This window comes from Stegodyphus dumicola, chromosome 8 (assembly GCF_044657685.1).
Source record: "Stegodyphus dumicola isolate Sdum_Otavi_A_Nest chromosome 8, ASM4465768v1".
In the NCBI taxonomy this organism is placed as follows: domain Eukaryota; kingdom Metazoa; phylum Arthropoda; class Arachnida; order Araneae; family Eresidae; genus Stegodyphus; species Stegodyphus dumicola.
In genome coordinates this window covers 165591241-165606476 of record NC_140775.1, presented here as the reverse complement: position 1 = coordinate 165606476, position 15236 = coordinate 165591241, and the positions used below count along the sequence as shown (strand labels likewise).

Here is a 15236-nt window from a genome sequence, read left to right as displayed (position 1 = left end):
CAAGATGTTAATTCAAAGTAGTGTACGGCCCACCAGCGGCCGAGTGGTAAAATCGCTAAACACTGGTAGTTCGGTCCAAGGTTTGAATCCCACAAACAGGCTGGCTGCATGGGCGTTTTCATGTTTTCCCCATGTGTAGCATGTATATGAGCCAGTTTCCTTTAGAAAGTCTTCCACGAAGGCATCCCTATCCTTAAGCAGATAGCCCTAGTGTGCTTTGCTGTATTCACGATACACCAAAGTAGTGTATAGCTGCATCCTTAATGGTGAAAAAGGAAACAAGTATAGAAAAAGATCACATTGTGGAAAAATTAAAAGATTCTCAAGTGTTGCCGAAAAGTTTTGTTTAACTTTTCTATTTCTTTTGAAATTTGTGTCATATGTCAGAATTTAGTTGGGTACTATTCAACTGAATTCCGTTTTTAAAATATATTTGTATTTTGTTTCTCTACAAAACGTGCCATTTCGAGATCAGTTTGCTGCTCATGCAGTTTATCAGAAATATTTTTTTTGGGGGGGGGGGGAAATCTGAATTATATTCAAAAATGTCTTTTTTTTTTAAAGAATTTCTCTGACTAGAATAAGGTTGAATGACATATTTTTGAGTTTTTTTTTTGTAATCTTGTTAAAATATTATGTAATAAAATATGGGTATAGTCTTACCATGTATATATTTATAATTCAAATTTTATTGAAACATACTTTTTAAAAAGTGCTTTCATTTTAAATCTGAGATTAAAAATTGTCTGTATGGAAGTATTGGTTCTTTTCTCTTAATGGTGTTGTAATTGAGCTCCAAAGTACCAAATGTGGTAGGTAGCCTTGTTTTACTTTTTGCTTTGTGAATGGCTATGTAGTGGTGTTGTTGCAAATAAGCTATAAAAAGTAATAACATCAGTAACATCATCCAACATTTGTCTTCTAGATTTTCAGCTGCCACCCCCCTTTTTTTTTTGTTAAAATGTGGATCTTGCATGAGAAACGATTCAGAATGTTGAAAGGTTGTGATACGCTGTATAAAATAGTGAAATAAATGCTGCTTCAGCACAGTTCACCACCAGCTAGTCCTATACAAATTCCTATTCATGTGGCATCGATTGCATGATAAGACACAGACGTTTTTGGCAGTCTTAAAATGAAATCTTAATTAATCTTATGTCTCTTGTATAATGTGAAATTTATCTAGTAAAATCTATTTCATATTTATTCTGAATTTAATAAAATAGTCACTCTTTTCATGAAGCTGTTAGCATTGTTAGAGTTAACATCTAGTTAGATTTTGCATCAATGTTTATATTTTGCACTTTTTATATAAATGTGCTTGACAGAGCATGCCTAATTTATGTAAAATAATTTTAAACAATTATTTAAAGAAAATCTTACTTGGACTTTTTAAATATTTTATGAAATAGTCATTATTTAACTGCAAAATGTTGCCATTTAATATGTTTATGCATTATCATACATTATTGAATTCTTTTCCAGACATTTTCCTCCCATCTCCAGACAGTTTGTTAGTAAACCTACATGAGAGCAAAGCAGTAAGTTTTAAATTCAATCCTTATTGTACTATCTTTTCTTAAACATTTATTTTTTAATTAGATGTGACCTTTGGTTAATTTCTCTCATTTTTATTTCAGTTAATTGCTGATCTTTTGAATGATCTTCCACAAAGATTTGCTTCAAATGGAGACATTAATTCTTGCTTGGGAGCTGCTTTGCAAGCTGCATACAAATTAATGGTAAATTTTGTTTTATAAATTGAAAAGACTTTAGTTCTGTTTACTTCATTTATGTATGCATATAGATTGCTTTTCCCCACTTTAAATAAATGCTTCATATTATGAAAATAAGTTTCTTACAAATTTGTACTTTTCTTCGTTTATGAAAGAAATCTGAATAATTTTTATGAAGAAAAGTGTAAAATTGAAAGCAAAATTCTGCATTTATTGCAGTGATTACTGAAATGTGTGAGTTATGACATTTCATGCTGATTTAAAGTGGTTTATGCTAGATGTTCGAATTGTGTATGAAGAACTATCCAGTAGGGGAAAATGTCAGTCTGTTATCTTATTGCAAGATTTTTAAATCGGACTATAACAGATTTTTGAAAGAAAGTTTTGATTTTAGGTTATAAATATTAAACATTAAACATTCAATAAACATATTTAACATTTTAGCTATTTAGAAATTTTAAGTACTTTGATCTGATGAATAAAATGACATCAAGACGAAAAGATGAGAGCTTTGTCTCATTTTTCCTTCAGTGTAGACCCTATACTAGTGAATGCCCAGTGGCTCAACCAGCTACAATCATAGCTACTATCTATTTAATTTCCCGTGTATTAGCTTTCTTTTCAATTTTAGGAATTTTAAATGACATTGTTCATGTGTTTTTACAATATATTCTTTATATAATTTTTTAAATGGTATTTTAGGTTTTAAAATAAATTTTTTTCTTGAAGATCAGAGAACTGTCAACTTTTTTTTCAAATAAATTAATATTAATTGCTTCTTCACTTTAAGCCATTTCAGTTGATAAAAGGTTTCATTCAAATTTCTTATTTTCATAAAGCATGGAAAACATGTATATTTGAATTTTGATTGTATGTATAGTTAGCTACAAAAAGCAATGTTTGTCTTGTATCTAAAATTTAAACATTTAAAGAAAATAAATTATTGAAAAAGACATCTTGTAAAGGGTGTTTTTGCCTCATTGTATTCAATATAAATATGCAGGTATTTTACAGTTTGTAAGTACAGCAATTGTTATTTTTACTTTCTTTTGTTTATAGTTACAATTGCCATTTTGAAAAAGCATAGTTTATACATGTTTTGTGAATAGTACTAAAATGTAATTGCATGGGCAATAGTATTATAGTATATGCATATGGAAGGAAGCTGTATGAAAATTTGAGAAAAATAATTGTATTTCTTACGATTGTTTCTGTGAATCGAATACAAATGTTAAAAAATTTTCTATTTCAATATCTTTTCAGTCACATATCTTTTTGACTAAAATTTTATTTGCAAGAAAAACACTTAAGTCATTCAATTTGAATGGACAAATTTTACTCTGGTTGAGTTATTTTATTGAATAAATTTAGTTCCATCTTTTATTTCCTGTATCTTATTTTCCTTTTGCCTCGCTTTATTCTTAAAATATTTATAACAAAACAAAATTATGATTAAAAGATTCTACAGCATTTATGACTTGGGTTTTAAGTAATTGCTGCTATATCATATTTACTCAGTAGCCGATTGTTAAAGCTTTGCAGATCTTGTATATTTCAAAAGTCTTTAATACACTACTAGATTATGTTACTTATTTAGTACTAGATTATGTTACTGAAGTTAAGCAGCGATACAACACTTTATTTCCACTTAGGAGGAACAGATAGGCTTTTTGCCGAAGTTTTTGAAACCATAATAGTAACTGTGGGTTATTATAAACATCTCGTAAATAATCAGCATAACTTTGTATTTCATATCTGTTAGAATTGTATGGAAATCTTTATGGTAGTCTTTAGATGTCGTTTATGCGTTAAAGAGACAGGGACATACTCTGTATGGATATGGTGGTTGAATCTCATTGCCTTGCCTTGCCTTTACTCCCCTCTCCCCAAAAAGGCCCTTTTCACAGCCATACAAAAATACAAAATTTTATAAAGGTATGCCTTTATTGCCATTGTTATATAATTTCATTCCAACAGTATTCCCGATTTAAATATATCGTTTGAAATAAGTCTATACTTAAACTGTATGAATCGAATTAAGGTGAGCATTTGATATTCCTTCTGTAATGTATTATTTACTGTCAGTTGTGGCACACTAATATAAAAAAAAAAAAAAAAAAAAAAAAAAAAAAAAAAAAAAAAAAACTGATTTATTTAAAAATAAATATTTCTTAAATCTTTCATCAAAAAGTATTGATTATTGTGCGGTGAGACAGAGACCTATGGAAATCTTTATAATAGTCTTTAGATGTTGTTTATGCATTAAAGAGACAGGGATGTACTCTGTATGGATTTGGTGGTTGAATCTCATTACCTTTGCCCTTCTCAGGGCCATACAAATTTTAAAAAAAGATATTCCTTTATTGCCATTATTGTATAATTTCATTCCAACAGTAGTTAATATCATTTGAAATAATTCTGCACCTAAACTGTATGAATCGAATTAAAATGAGCATGATATTTCTTCTGTAATGTATTATTTACTGTCAGTTGTGACACAGGAGATGGATACTGTTGGTTTATTATAGCTTTGCTTGGGATTGAGTAATGTAGATTTTGATTAATAAATTTAAAGCAGTCTTTGTTTTATGTATATCTGGAGACACCTATCTAAACTGTACCTTGCCCTTCTCAGGGAAATACAAATTTTAAAAAAGGTATGCTTTTATTGCCATTGTTGTATAATTTCATTCCAACAGTAGCTAATATCATTTGAAATAATTCTGCACCTAAACTGTATGAATCGAATTAAAATGAGCATGATATTCCTTCTGTAATGTATTATTTACTGTCATTTGTGACACAGGGGATGGATACTGTTGGTTTATTATAGCTTCACTTGGGATTGAGTAATATAGATTTTGATTAATAAATTTAGAGCAGTCTTTGTTTTATGTATATCTGGAGGCACCTATCTAAACTGTGCTAATGTCTTTAAATGTTAGTGTTATTAATAAATATTCATTTGGTTAATGTAACAGTTGGTATATTGAAAGATGTATATGTTCTTTTACTTTGTTTCATTTTATGATCTAATATAAATCTGCTTTTTCACAGCACAGTATTCAGAATAATATTTACTATATTAATTGTCATTTTGTTAAAAGATTTTTTCTCATGTCTATACCATAAATATTTTAAGTTATATGTATATTGTATAATATTTTTGAGGCAATTTTTTCTTTTTTTAAAGTCTCCTGTAGGTGGTAGGGTCACAGTTGTACAGACCTGTTTGCCAAATTATGGTCCTGGAGCTTTGAAGAATAGAGAAGACCCTAATCAAAGAGCTGCAAAGGTTTGAATAATAGCTTGCCTTTTTTTTTTTTTTATTTCAGTAGTGATTCTTTATTATGTTACTATGGGCACTATTTGTTGCTGTTTGATAGGGATAATTTTTAGAAAACAGCACATTATAGAAGTTAGTTTAAAATATTCAGCTTTGAAATAAAATATTTAGAATATGTAGACTATTATTAGATTTGAAAAACATTCAAGGTATTGCAGTAAAATTGTGTGACTATCCCATTCTTGTACCATCAGCAACATTGAGAAGCATTTACCTGTGATTCCATGTATCATCACTGAAATTCAAAATAGATCTTTCTGAGTACTGTGGTTAAGAATAGTATTAACAAAGTATAATTTCTGGAAAATCCCATGTATTTTCTTAACTTTTGATGAGCTGATTTTTATTTAATTTTTTTTCTCAAAATATATATTAGAAGGATGGCTATTCAAAGGCTGTTATTTTCCCTAAAATAGATTGTTATAAAGAATTATTGAAGAATGAGTTGTAGTATTGTTTCCAAGAGCTGAATGAGTATTTGGAAAAGTGTGTAAGACCAGAGGTTGTGTGGATTTCAGGGCAGAAAAGATAAATCCTATTATTTAGCCCAAAAGTACAAAATAAATACGGACATCGAGGACATATACAATTGAGACGTATAAAATATGGGACATTAATAAAGCATAAAATGTTCCCCCCTTTTTTTAACATTTAATTTTTCTGATAGAGGTTTGCTTTAAAACTTAAGGATGTTTCAGAGTATTTTGTATTATTATTATTATTTTTTTTTTTTTTAGATTATATAGAGTTGCGATTTCTTGCTCTGTAACAGAGCTCTGTTGTACTAAATATTTTAGATATTTTCCATCATGCTCTTACCTTCATTAAAAGATATTTCCTCACTTCTATCAGATTCGCTGTGTCGTTGGAATTGTTTTCTCTCTGTATTGAGTTCAGACCAGGGCCAATAATTTCATCATCGGTCATCTGATAGGCTCAGTGTTTGCTCAGCTGGACACATCATCCATTGAGTGATATCTTCTTCTTGCAAAACCGCCTCATTTGTTCTTCTTTCGAATATAGATGCAATTTTCTTGCTTTAACCTTTGCTGTACTGATCCTAAAACCAGAAAATTCACTGGTCATCACTCTCAGTTTCAATAAGCAGAGAAGATAGCTATGCATTATGCCAGCCCTTTACTAATGTTGTTTAGGAAACACAATTCCATGATTCTGCTAACAAATAGATGCTATCTTTGATGTTGAATTTTTTTTTTAAATAACCACAAAGGGAAATAGAATGGCTACTTGAAAGAATTTCTTTAGTATTAAATGAAAATAATACCCCATCACTTCACTGCTGTTGGAACTTTTTGTACAAGACAGCATTGAGGTTTGCCGATTTTGTCTCATGCAGAGATTTCCGCTTTTGGATTCCAGTGTTAGAATCAGTGTTCCTTTAAAGTTTCAATAGCCTTTCTTTATTTTTTCATATATATATGGTTGGTGTTGCAGTTCTGTATGATTCTGCTGTAAACTGAGGAGTAGGAGTGTCCTCTATTTTTTGCAAAATTTTTACTTTTTGCATTACTGTCAATGCAACAAGTTTAGGTTTTACAATGTTGCAAGCAGTAAAGTCATGAACTTGTCGCATTGTATTAAGAAGAACTGAAATGAAAAATATTTTTAATCTCCCCAAAAATCCAGATCAAACAACAAAATGACAACACCAAGCAATTTTTTTTGAAATAACAAAGCTAAAAAATATGACCACATGAGTTGTGAACTTGAAAGAGAAGTTGTCTGCTTCTTTATTTCGATGCAGACTGCAGGGGGGGGGGACTTTTTTCATGATGTCATTGATTTAGTAAGTATTTGTTATTACATCATTATTTGGTAAATATTTCTCTTTTGTTCCATATTTCATTCTCCATGTTGCATTTTCCTGAACCTATAAGCTGAATGTTTACATTTTTTAGAGGTTGTGTTGATTTCAGGTTGGTGGAATTTTAGTATTTGATTTTTCTAGGGGGAGGGAATTGAAATGTTTTTGGAGTTGCCTTATATTTATCACTGGGATTTAAAACAAAGGTATATTTTTAAAAATTTTTATACTTTCTGTTTTTCTTCACCACTCTTCAGAAAGTCACCAACTCATTGAAGACTGAGTCATTGAATAAATTTCTGCCCAAGCTAATATGCAAAAAGGTACTCTTTTAAAAATGGTGTTACCTCTTTCAAAAAATTCCAGTGTATTTTTTCCCCTTCCCACATACACTGCAATTTGCTGCCTCTTAAAAAATCAAAGAATCGCACAAATTTGGTATTGCTTACACTGTTATTCTTTCCATGCACACAGGATCTGTTTTTGCATGGAGAAGCATCAGAAAATTATGCAAATTTGTTATTGCACACAAATTTTTATCCATCAACTTCGATCATATAAAAAGTACAGTCTCTTGGAATGCGAATTTGTGAATTCTCTACTATTGCTATTGCACAAAAATTAGTATTTCTGAAGAAATGTAATGCTTTCTTTTTCATTAGCCAGCAAACTTTTTTAGTCTTATTAGAATGTCTTACAAGAAAAAAATTCTCAATGTGAGAACACTAATCAGAAAAATGACTATCAGTATGAAGGTGGAAATACACACTCATCAGCACATATGTCTGGGTTGCCACATAAATATATATTCATACTGTCATAGATTGCCTCTTTTAGTGACATTGTGCTTTGTCTCTTGAATACTTTTTGGGGGTGTGTGAATAATGATGAGAATGAACCAAATTTTGTTGCCTGTTTATATTTTGGTATGTGAATAATGCCTAAATCCATTGTGTTGGTGATACAATTTTTTAACTTCAATAAATTTTTGTGTAAAATGCTTTTTAAAAAATAAATTTTATTTTTTATATTTAAATGTTTATATCTTTAAAATGCAAAATATTTTGTTTCATATAGAAATGCAATTGGAATGTGTCATCTTGAAATTTATTGTGTTCAGGAATGTGTACAATATCACTATTACATTTAAGCAGTTTATATGTAGAAGCAGTTTAAAAAAATTAGGTATTTTAGTATCTGAAGCTGTCTTGTAATGTTTGAATTTGTAAATACAATTTGAATTCGAGTTTCTGACTTTTCGTTTTAATGAAAACTTATACGAGTACGATCTGTTTCACGTTCGTTTTGATAATAAAGATGTGCAAACAATGTTTTAGAATGAAAATATTTCATGATTTTATTCAATATTTTAAATTTAACCTCCATTCTTCTTTAAAATTTTTCATTTTAATTGAATTTAGGATGTTTCCAATGTGGGACCTGCTAATGACTTCTACAAGAAACTTGCGTTGGATTGCTCAGGGCAACAAATTTGTGTAGATTTATTTTTGCTCTGCTCTCAGTACATCGATATTGCTACTATCAGTAAGTACTTTTCTGGTGAAGTAATTTAGTAATTTTCTTCAGCAAGTAAAATTCCATTTTTAATAATTCTAAAATCCTGAAATTAATTTTACCTTCACTGGACAACTCTCCATATTTACAATGTACATAAATCTTTCATGCCAAGGAAAAGATTTTAAACTGTTCTGTTTCATTTTTGAAGTTTTCCATGTGTTGAAAGTGGCAAAGAATCGTTGCTAGTAACATATGGACATGAATGTCTTGAAATATAACATAGAATGTCAGAAAAGGCTTCTTTTTAAATTTCATGGGGAAAAATTAATACTTGAAATTTTTTTTTTTGTTTTCTTATCATGAAAGAAAATAATTTCTGTTAAAATAGGAAGTTGCTGCTGTAAGTATACAAGCTCTCTTTATTTTCAAGTTTTTCTTTTTTCAAATCAGTGTTTTTAGAAACATATCTAATTCAGTTATCCTGCCCCATTGAAGAAGATACGATGATTGAGTGCTTGTAGTTTTTATGTAAAATGAATTTATAACGTTCTTCTGTATTTTCATTCTGGTAGGTGACTATATAGAGTCATGATATATTATATCAATTTAGCTACTGTCATTAAAAAATTATCACATTTTTGAATAGGATGAGAATTTTTATGTCTACTGTTTAAGAAATGTTTACCCCTACTTTTCTGTCATCATTTGATCAAAACTATTTTCCCCTTTAGAGACTTTTTTCGTTTGTTGTATTTAGAATTTTAAGAGTAAGGAAAGGTAAGAAATCATCAGTGCCATCGCTAGGATTTGAAATTCAGACCTTCCGATTGCTAGCTGGAAGTACTTGCAATTACAACATGAAGGCACACATTGAGGAAGGAAAAAATTCTGTTCATTTTCTCCCTCTTAGGGGGGCAGGACTGTAGAGGACAGGACCCAGTCACCAAATCCAGGTGGTGATGACTTATCATCCACTGCATTTTAGTTCAAGCACTAAAAGTTTTGAGAATTCTGTGGAGCTGGGAAGGAGAGAAATCAAAAGAGCCTTCTACACATTCCAATTGCTATTTGGATATGCTTCCAGTTGCATTATGAAGGCATGTAAAAAGGAAGGAGAAAATTCCTTACAAAGCGACCAAGGTAAAAAGTTGAATGGAGACTCAAGCTTTGTCAGCTGTTTTGAACAGAATGTTCTCTGATTGAATCACATTTTGTCTCATGTTGTTGCTGAAAATAAGCATCATTCTACAATGGTGGGTATTCAGCATCCATTGCCATATATTTTCACTGTTCTTCAGGGACAGATTCCAGTGGTTTGTTTTTCTATCTGGGGCAATTTATAGTCATATTTAGATGCATTTGCATCCTATTTAAACCATTTTGGTAACAGTTATTTTGTTGTACATACAATTCTGAAGTTAATTAACGGCTAACTAATCATATGTCTAGAATATAGCTTTTATATCAATTCAGCTTGAATGTGGTAATTTCCATGCATGTTGTTGCAGCACTCTTGAATGGAAGTATTTTTATTGCACTATTTATATACAGTACAAAGTCCAAAATCCAAACGTCTATTATCCGGAATGATCAGAAATCCGGACCTCAAAACCACCAATATTGTTTTTCTCCTAGGCTTTACACGTGCACATTTGATTCCCCCCCTTTGCGCATAATAAAACATCTGGAGAGTCCCGATTCTTAATTTCCTTTCGACATTAAATAAAATACCTTGTTATCGAAGAAACAAACATTTTAGCATAAATCAGTAAGTAATTTGGCTTCGTTGCTGCATATCTCAAACTGAAACATTTCACATAGATACATCGTTGATCTGATGCCAACCTGGCGAATCATCATTTATTATATTTTCCTTTCATTACTGCAGGCCCACCATCACAGTGGCCAGCGGTAAAGACGCTAAACACTGGTTGTTTGGTCCGAGGTTAAAATTTTGCGAACGGGCTGGCTGCATGGGCGTTTTCGTGGTTTTTCCCATGTGTAACGTGTATATGAGCCAGTTTCCCTTAAAAAGTCCTCTACGAAGGCATCCCTTCCTTTAGGCAGATAGCCCTCATGTGCTTTGCCATAATTAAATAATCGAATCCTTTGATCACTGCATGTTTATCAAAACATGACAACTTGAGTAATGAATCATGTAGCAATGCCTAAACAATTTTTTTTTTTTTATGTTAGTAACTGAATAATAAAGGAGTATTTAGTAATTAAATAAAGGAACTTTTTATGTTGACATTATGCTTGGTGATGATTACAGATTTAAGTTAAATGTGCTAACAAATGTTGACGAGGAAAAATTTACCAAAAATTTCTTTCCATATTCTAAAAATAGATTTTGTTGATGATACTCATAGACTACATTTAGGGCTATTTGAATTAAGAATTAACTATTTTGTTATTTACATAAACCTAGAACTAGCACCAGGGCTCGTATGGCTGCACAGAGTTGCAGAATTTAGGACCCACAGAGACTGCATCAGGCGGTGGTTAAGATATCTAGTGTCGGCCCTTATTAAGGCTTAAGTATGTGTGGGAATTTATTTATTCAGAACTCTGATAAGCCTTAAGCATATGCAAGAAATAGACATAAGTATAATAAATAACTAAACTAATACAATTCAAGCTTAGTTGTCTTAGTGCGCGATAGAAGCAAGATGAAATTTAACACAACAACTTGTTGTTAGTGGCCAAGCTCATGATGCATAGCCAAGTACGTATAGTGATTGGTAGCTAAATTTGATGATGATAGCCAGTAATGTTAAAGGTTTTCGGATATCACAAAACAAAGGTGAAATTTTCAAATTAACGGTTTTTATAAAGAAATGTGGTGAAGCGGTAATAAATGAAGATGATATAAAAGAAGTTTTTCACTGTGATGACAATATTTCTCAATCATCAGTCAGTTAATAAATGGTGAAAACTGTAATAGGGTTCTAGATCCAGAAAATACCGCTACCAATAGTAAAGAAAATGATGAAGAAATTGCTGAAAACGAGGAAATTTTGATTGATAAGTTAGTTGGAATTCTCGAAACAGCAGTTACAGGACTTCAACAATCTAACTGAACAAGAGATTATGTCTGTCTAGAGAATTAAAGAGAAAATATTAGCACAAAAAATAAGTAACTTAAACAACTTACATTAAAAGAAATGTTTAATTAGATAAACAAATAAATATTAAGCTTTTTTTGTAAATTTTGGTAATTTAAATCATAAATACTTCATTATTTCATAAATCACGATTTCATATTTTTAATTTTATAATTTTTACATGCTATCTTACTAGATTTAAACTGATGATCTAATATCCGGAAATATTTGAAATCCGGAATCGCGGCAGTCCCGACGAGTCCGGATTTCCAACTTTGTACTATATATATATATATATAGTCCCCCTAAAATTTAAATTCCAAGTTCCCATAAAACGTCTTTTTCATAATTTACATCCAAGTTACTTTAAAACACAATTTTCGGAATTAAACTTCCTACATATGGGTTCTCTCTTTTTTATACTTCTACTAAATTTATATTAGGAGATAATACAGTACAAAGTCCGTAATACAGACGTCCATTATCCGGAATGATCTATAATCCGGACCTCAAAGCCACAAACTTACGCATGCGCGTTTAATGTGCATGTCGCAACGCATGCGCTTGAAGTATTTACTCATGCACGCTTCCGATAAAAAGTGACAGAGAGGTTATTGAAAACGAAAAAATTTTGATTGAAAAGTTAGTCGGTATTCTCGACACAGCAATTACAAAACTTGAACAGTGGAACTTTGTAACTGAACAAGAAATTTGTCTTCTTCCTGTAAATGAGTTTCTTGTTCATGTTTGTAAAATCCTTATCAACCCTTTTATTCTATGCTTAAATGCTTTTCTTAGTTACTTTTCTTTTAAACAGATATCGGTGAATTACATTTGACATATACTAAATAGTTGAAGTAGATATTAACTACTATTTTTGTTACCATTTAGGTAATTGAATGTATGCTTCTCATGGATACTGAGGTGTTCTGTATTGCTGTTGTTTCTTCAAGTGTATTTTAGTCCATGATAAACTTTAACCGCTATTTATTGCCTCTGTATGGATAAACTCTTCTTTTATGTATGCTGGTGTTCTACCATAAACTAATCTTAACTTACTGTATGATATCCATAATTCCATCTTTCTATGACTCTTCAGATGCTTATTCTGCTACTTAAACTAACAAAATATATGTTTTCTGAAAAATTTTTTACAACACTTATTTTTTGGAAAAGAATGAAGTCTTCCTTTCCTTTCTTATGGGGGAAGGGGGGAGGTAAAAGTAGTTTTTGTTATCAGTTTACTTGAACCTTCTAAAAGTTTTATTTCCTTCAAACATTATACCACTTAATAATAAATTTGGAGACTATTTATAGGTCTAAAATGTGCGTAATGTAAACTTATTTGCAATATAGCAGCATCTTGAATTAAATATTTAAAAAAAAATATGCTTTTTTTTAAACTTGTGTAGTTTTTATTTTATGTTATTTACTGTTGGATCAACCAAAAGCTAAATTATTTTACTTTTCCTCAGGGCAGTTTTTTTTCCTGCATGGAAAATAATATATCCTACTAAGTGTTTAAAAAATAAGATTGGGAAAATAAATGGGGCACTAATGGCTAAATGTGCATGAAGCATCAATTGTGATAATGTGATTGTGAATTGCCAATTTAATATGCACAATACCGAAGCTACTCGTGGTGCTGAATTTGTGCAGTCATTTTTGTTCAAAAATCATTTGAGATTTGCTTTAATTTGGCATTTTGCAGTCTAGGTGTGGTGCTCATTAAAAGGATGTTTTATTTTTGTGTTTATTTTTATTCTTTGTATTTATTCTGGATTTAATAAAATAGTTCTCTTCATTGTTTTGCTTTTTGTATTAGGTTGCCCGGAAAATAATGCAGGTTTTTAACCTATATCTTTAAAGTATCATAACTCAACTCAAAAACAATTTTATTATTCAATATAAGCACCAGCCGAATCAATGCATTTTTGCCAATAAGTTTATTTATGCTGGTAGAATAAAATTCTGGCGTTCTGAATGTGATACAGTTTGTTAAAGGCATTTTTGGCCTCGTCTTGGTTTCTGAAGCATTTCTTCTGCAAAAAATTATCCAGATGTTTGAAAAAGTGGTAATCGGTTGGCGAGAGGTCAGGCGGATATGGAGGATGAGAGGGAGAGTTTCATATCTCAATTCGTTAAATTTCTGTAGGGTTAGTTGTGCGATGTGTGGCCGAGCATCGTCGTGGAGAAAAACTGGCCCCTTTCTGCTGACCAATGCTGATCACATCCGTTGCAATTTTTGGTACATTTTTTCGATTTGCTGACAATACTTATCTGTCGTAATCATTTTGCCCGGATTTAGGTAGCAGTAGTGGATGAGATCGGCTGCAGACCACCAAACAGTCACCATAATTTTCTTTTGGTGCAAATTTGGCTTTGGAAAGTGTGATGTCTGATTGCGGTCCAACCACCGAGCCGAACATTGCCGGTTGTTATAGAGAATCCACTTTTCATCGCACTTAACAATTCAATCAAGAAAAGGGTCATTTTTGTTGTGGAGAAGAAGAGCAGACGACACTTCAAAATGGAGATTTTTTTTTCGCTCAATTTGTGTGGCATCCACTTATCGAGTGTGTTTGACTTTCCAGTACAATTCAAGTGATCAGAAATCATTGTTTTGTTTACGCCAAGCTCCTCGGCAAGCTCTCGAACAGTTGTGCACAAATTTGTTTCAACTAAATTCTTCAAATCATCATCTTCAACAGCTGAAGGGTGTTCACGACCCTCTTGATCTTCCAGTTCAAATTCTCCATGGCGAAACTTTTGGTACCACTGTTGAACTGTCGATTCATTAACACTTTTCTTGCCCCGTACTTCATTGACATTTCGAGCCACTTTTGCTGCACTGTGGCCTAGCTTGTACTCAGTAAATTTCCTGAAAATCCCGTTAAAAAAAAAAAAAAAAAAAAAAAAAACTAGTAAATATTTTAAAAAATAATTCTGGAACAAAATGATTGTTATAGAAATATAGAGCGAAAATAGAGCTTCAAAATGATATATAAACCAATGTAATTCAAAATATTTTTGTTGATAAAAATGTACAGGAAAGATAAACAATTGCAAAAAACCTGCTTTATTTTCTGGACAACCCGATATTTATTCTGAACTTAATAAAATAGTTATTCTTTTTATGAATCTTTTATGTATCATTAAGGTTTCTACCATCTAGTTTGTAGATTTCGTTCCAAGTGGCACCCTGTTTGCAGAAAAGGATTAAGAATTATTTGGAACTTGCAGTGAATTCATACATGTAATAAGTACAATGTATAAATCAAAATAAATTATCTTTTAACAGTCCATATTTTACAGTTTTCCTATGGAAACATAAAGTGATTTAATTTCGATAAGTACAACTGGTTATATTACGTTATTTTCATTCAGAGCTGTCATTTGCAATTTAAATTCTTCTGTGCTAATATAAGTTAATAAATCTTTTTATTTACCTACAGGTTGCATTTCAAAATTTTCGTCTGGTTGTATAAACTATTATCCTGGTTATCATCTTCAACTTGGTAAGGTACAAGTAGAAAAATTTTCAGGAGATTTCAAGAGGTATTTGACAAGGCGTATTGGATTTGAAGCTGTCATGCGTATAAGGTGCACTCGAGGTAAATTTAAAAATGTATTAAAAAAAGTTTTAAATTTTAGAAATGCTGCATATTTTGTGATAATTTGTAAGTCTTCTTTTAATAAGTTAT

General features: G+C 31.0%; 1 protein-coding gene across 2 annotated transcripts in view; it reads left to right on the top strand.

The window, feature by feature from the left end:
- Sec24AB (Protein transport protein Sec24AB) overlaps positions 1–15236 on the top strand; it is an 81842-nt gene that overhangs the window by 38963 nt on the left and 27643 nt on the right. For both annotated transcript variants that reach the window (XM_035355431.2, XM_035355430.2), the window contains 5 exons: positions 1486–1541; positions 1641–1742; positions 4930–5031; positions 8329–8452; positions 14988–15146. In XM_035355431.2, the coding sequence (XP_035211322.1) occupies positions 1486–1541; positions 1641–1742; positions 4930–5031; positions 8329–8452; positions 14988–15146 (543 nt within the window). The remainder of the gene's footprint in view (positions 1–1485; positions 1542–1640; positions 1743–4929; positions 5032–8328; positions 8453–14987; positions 15147–15236) is intronic.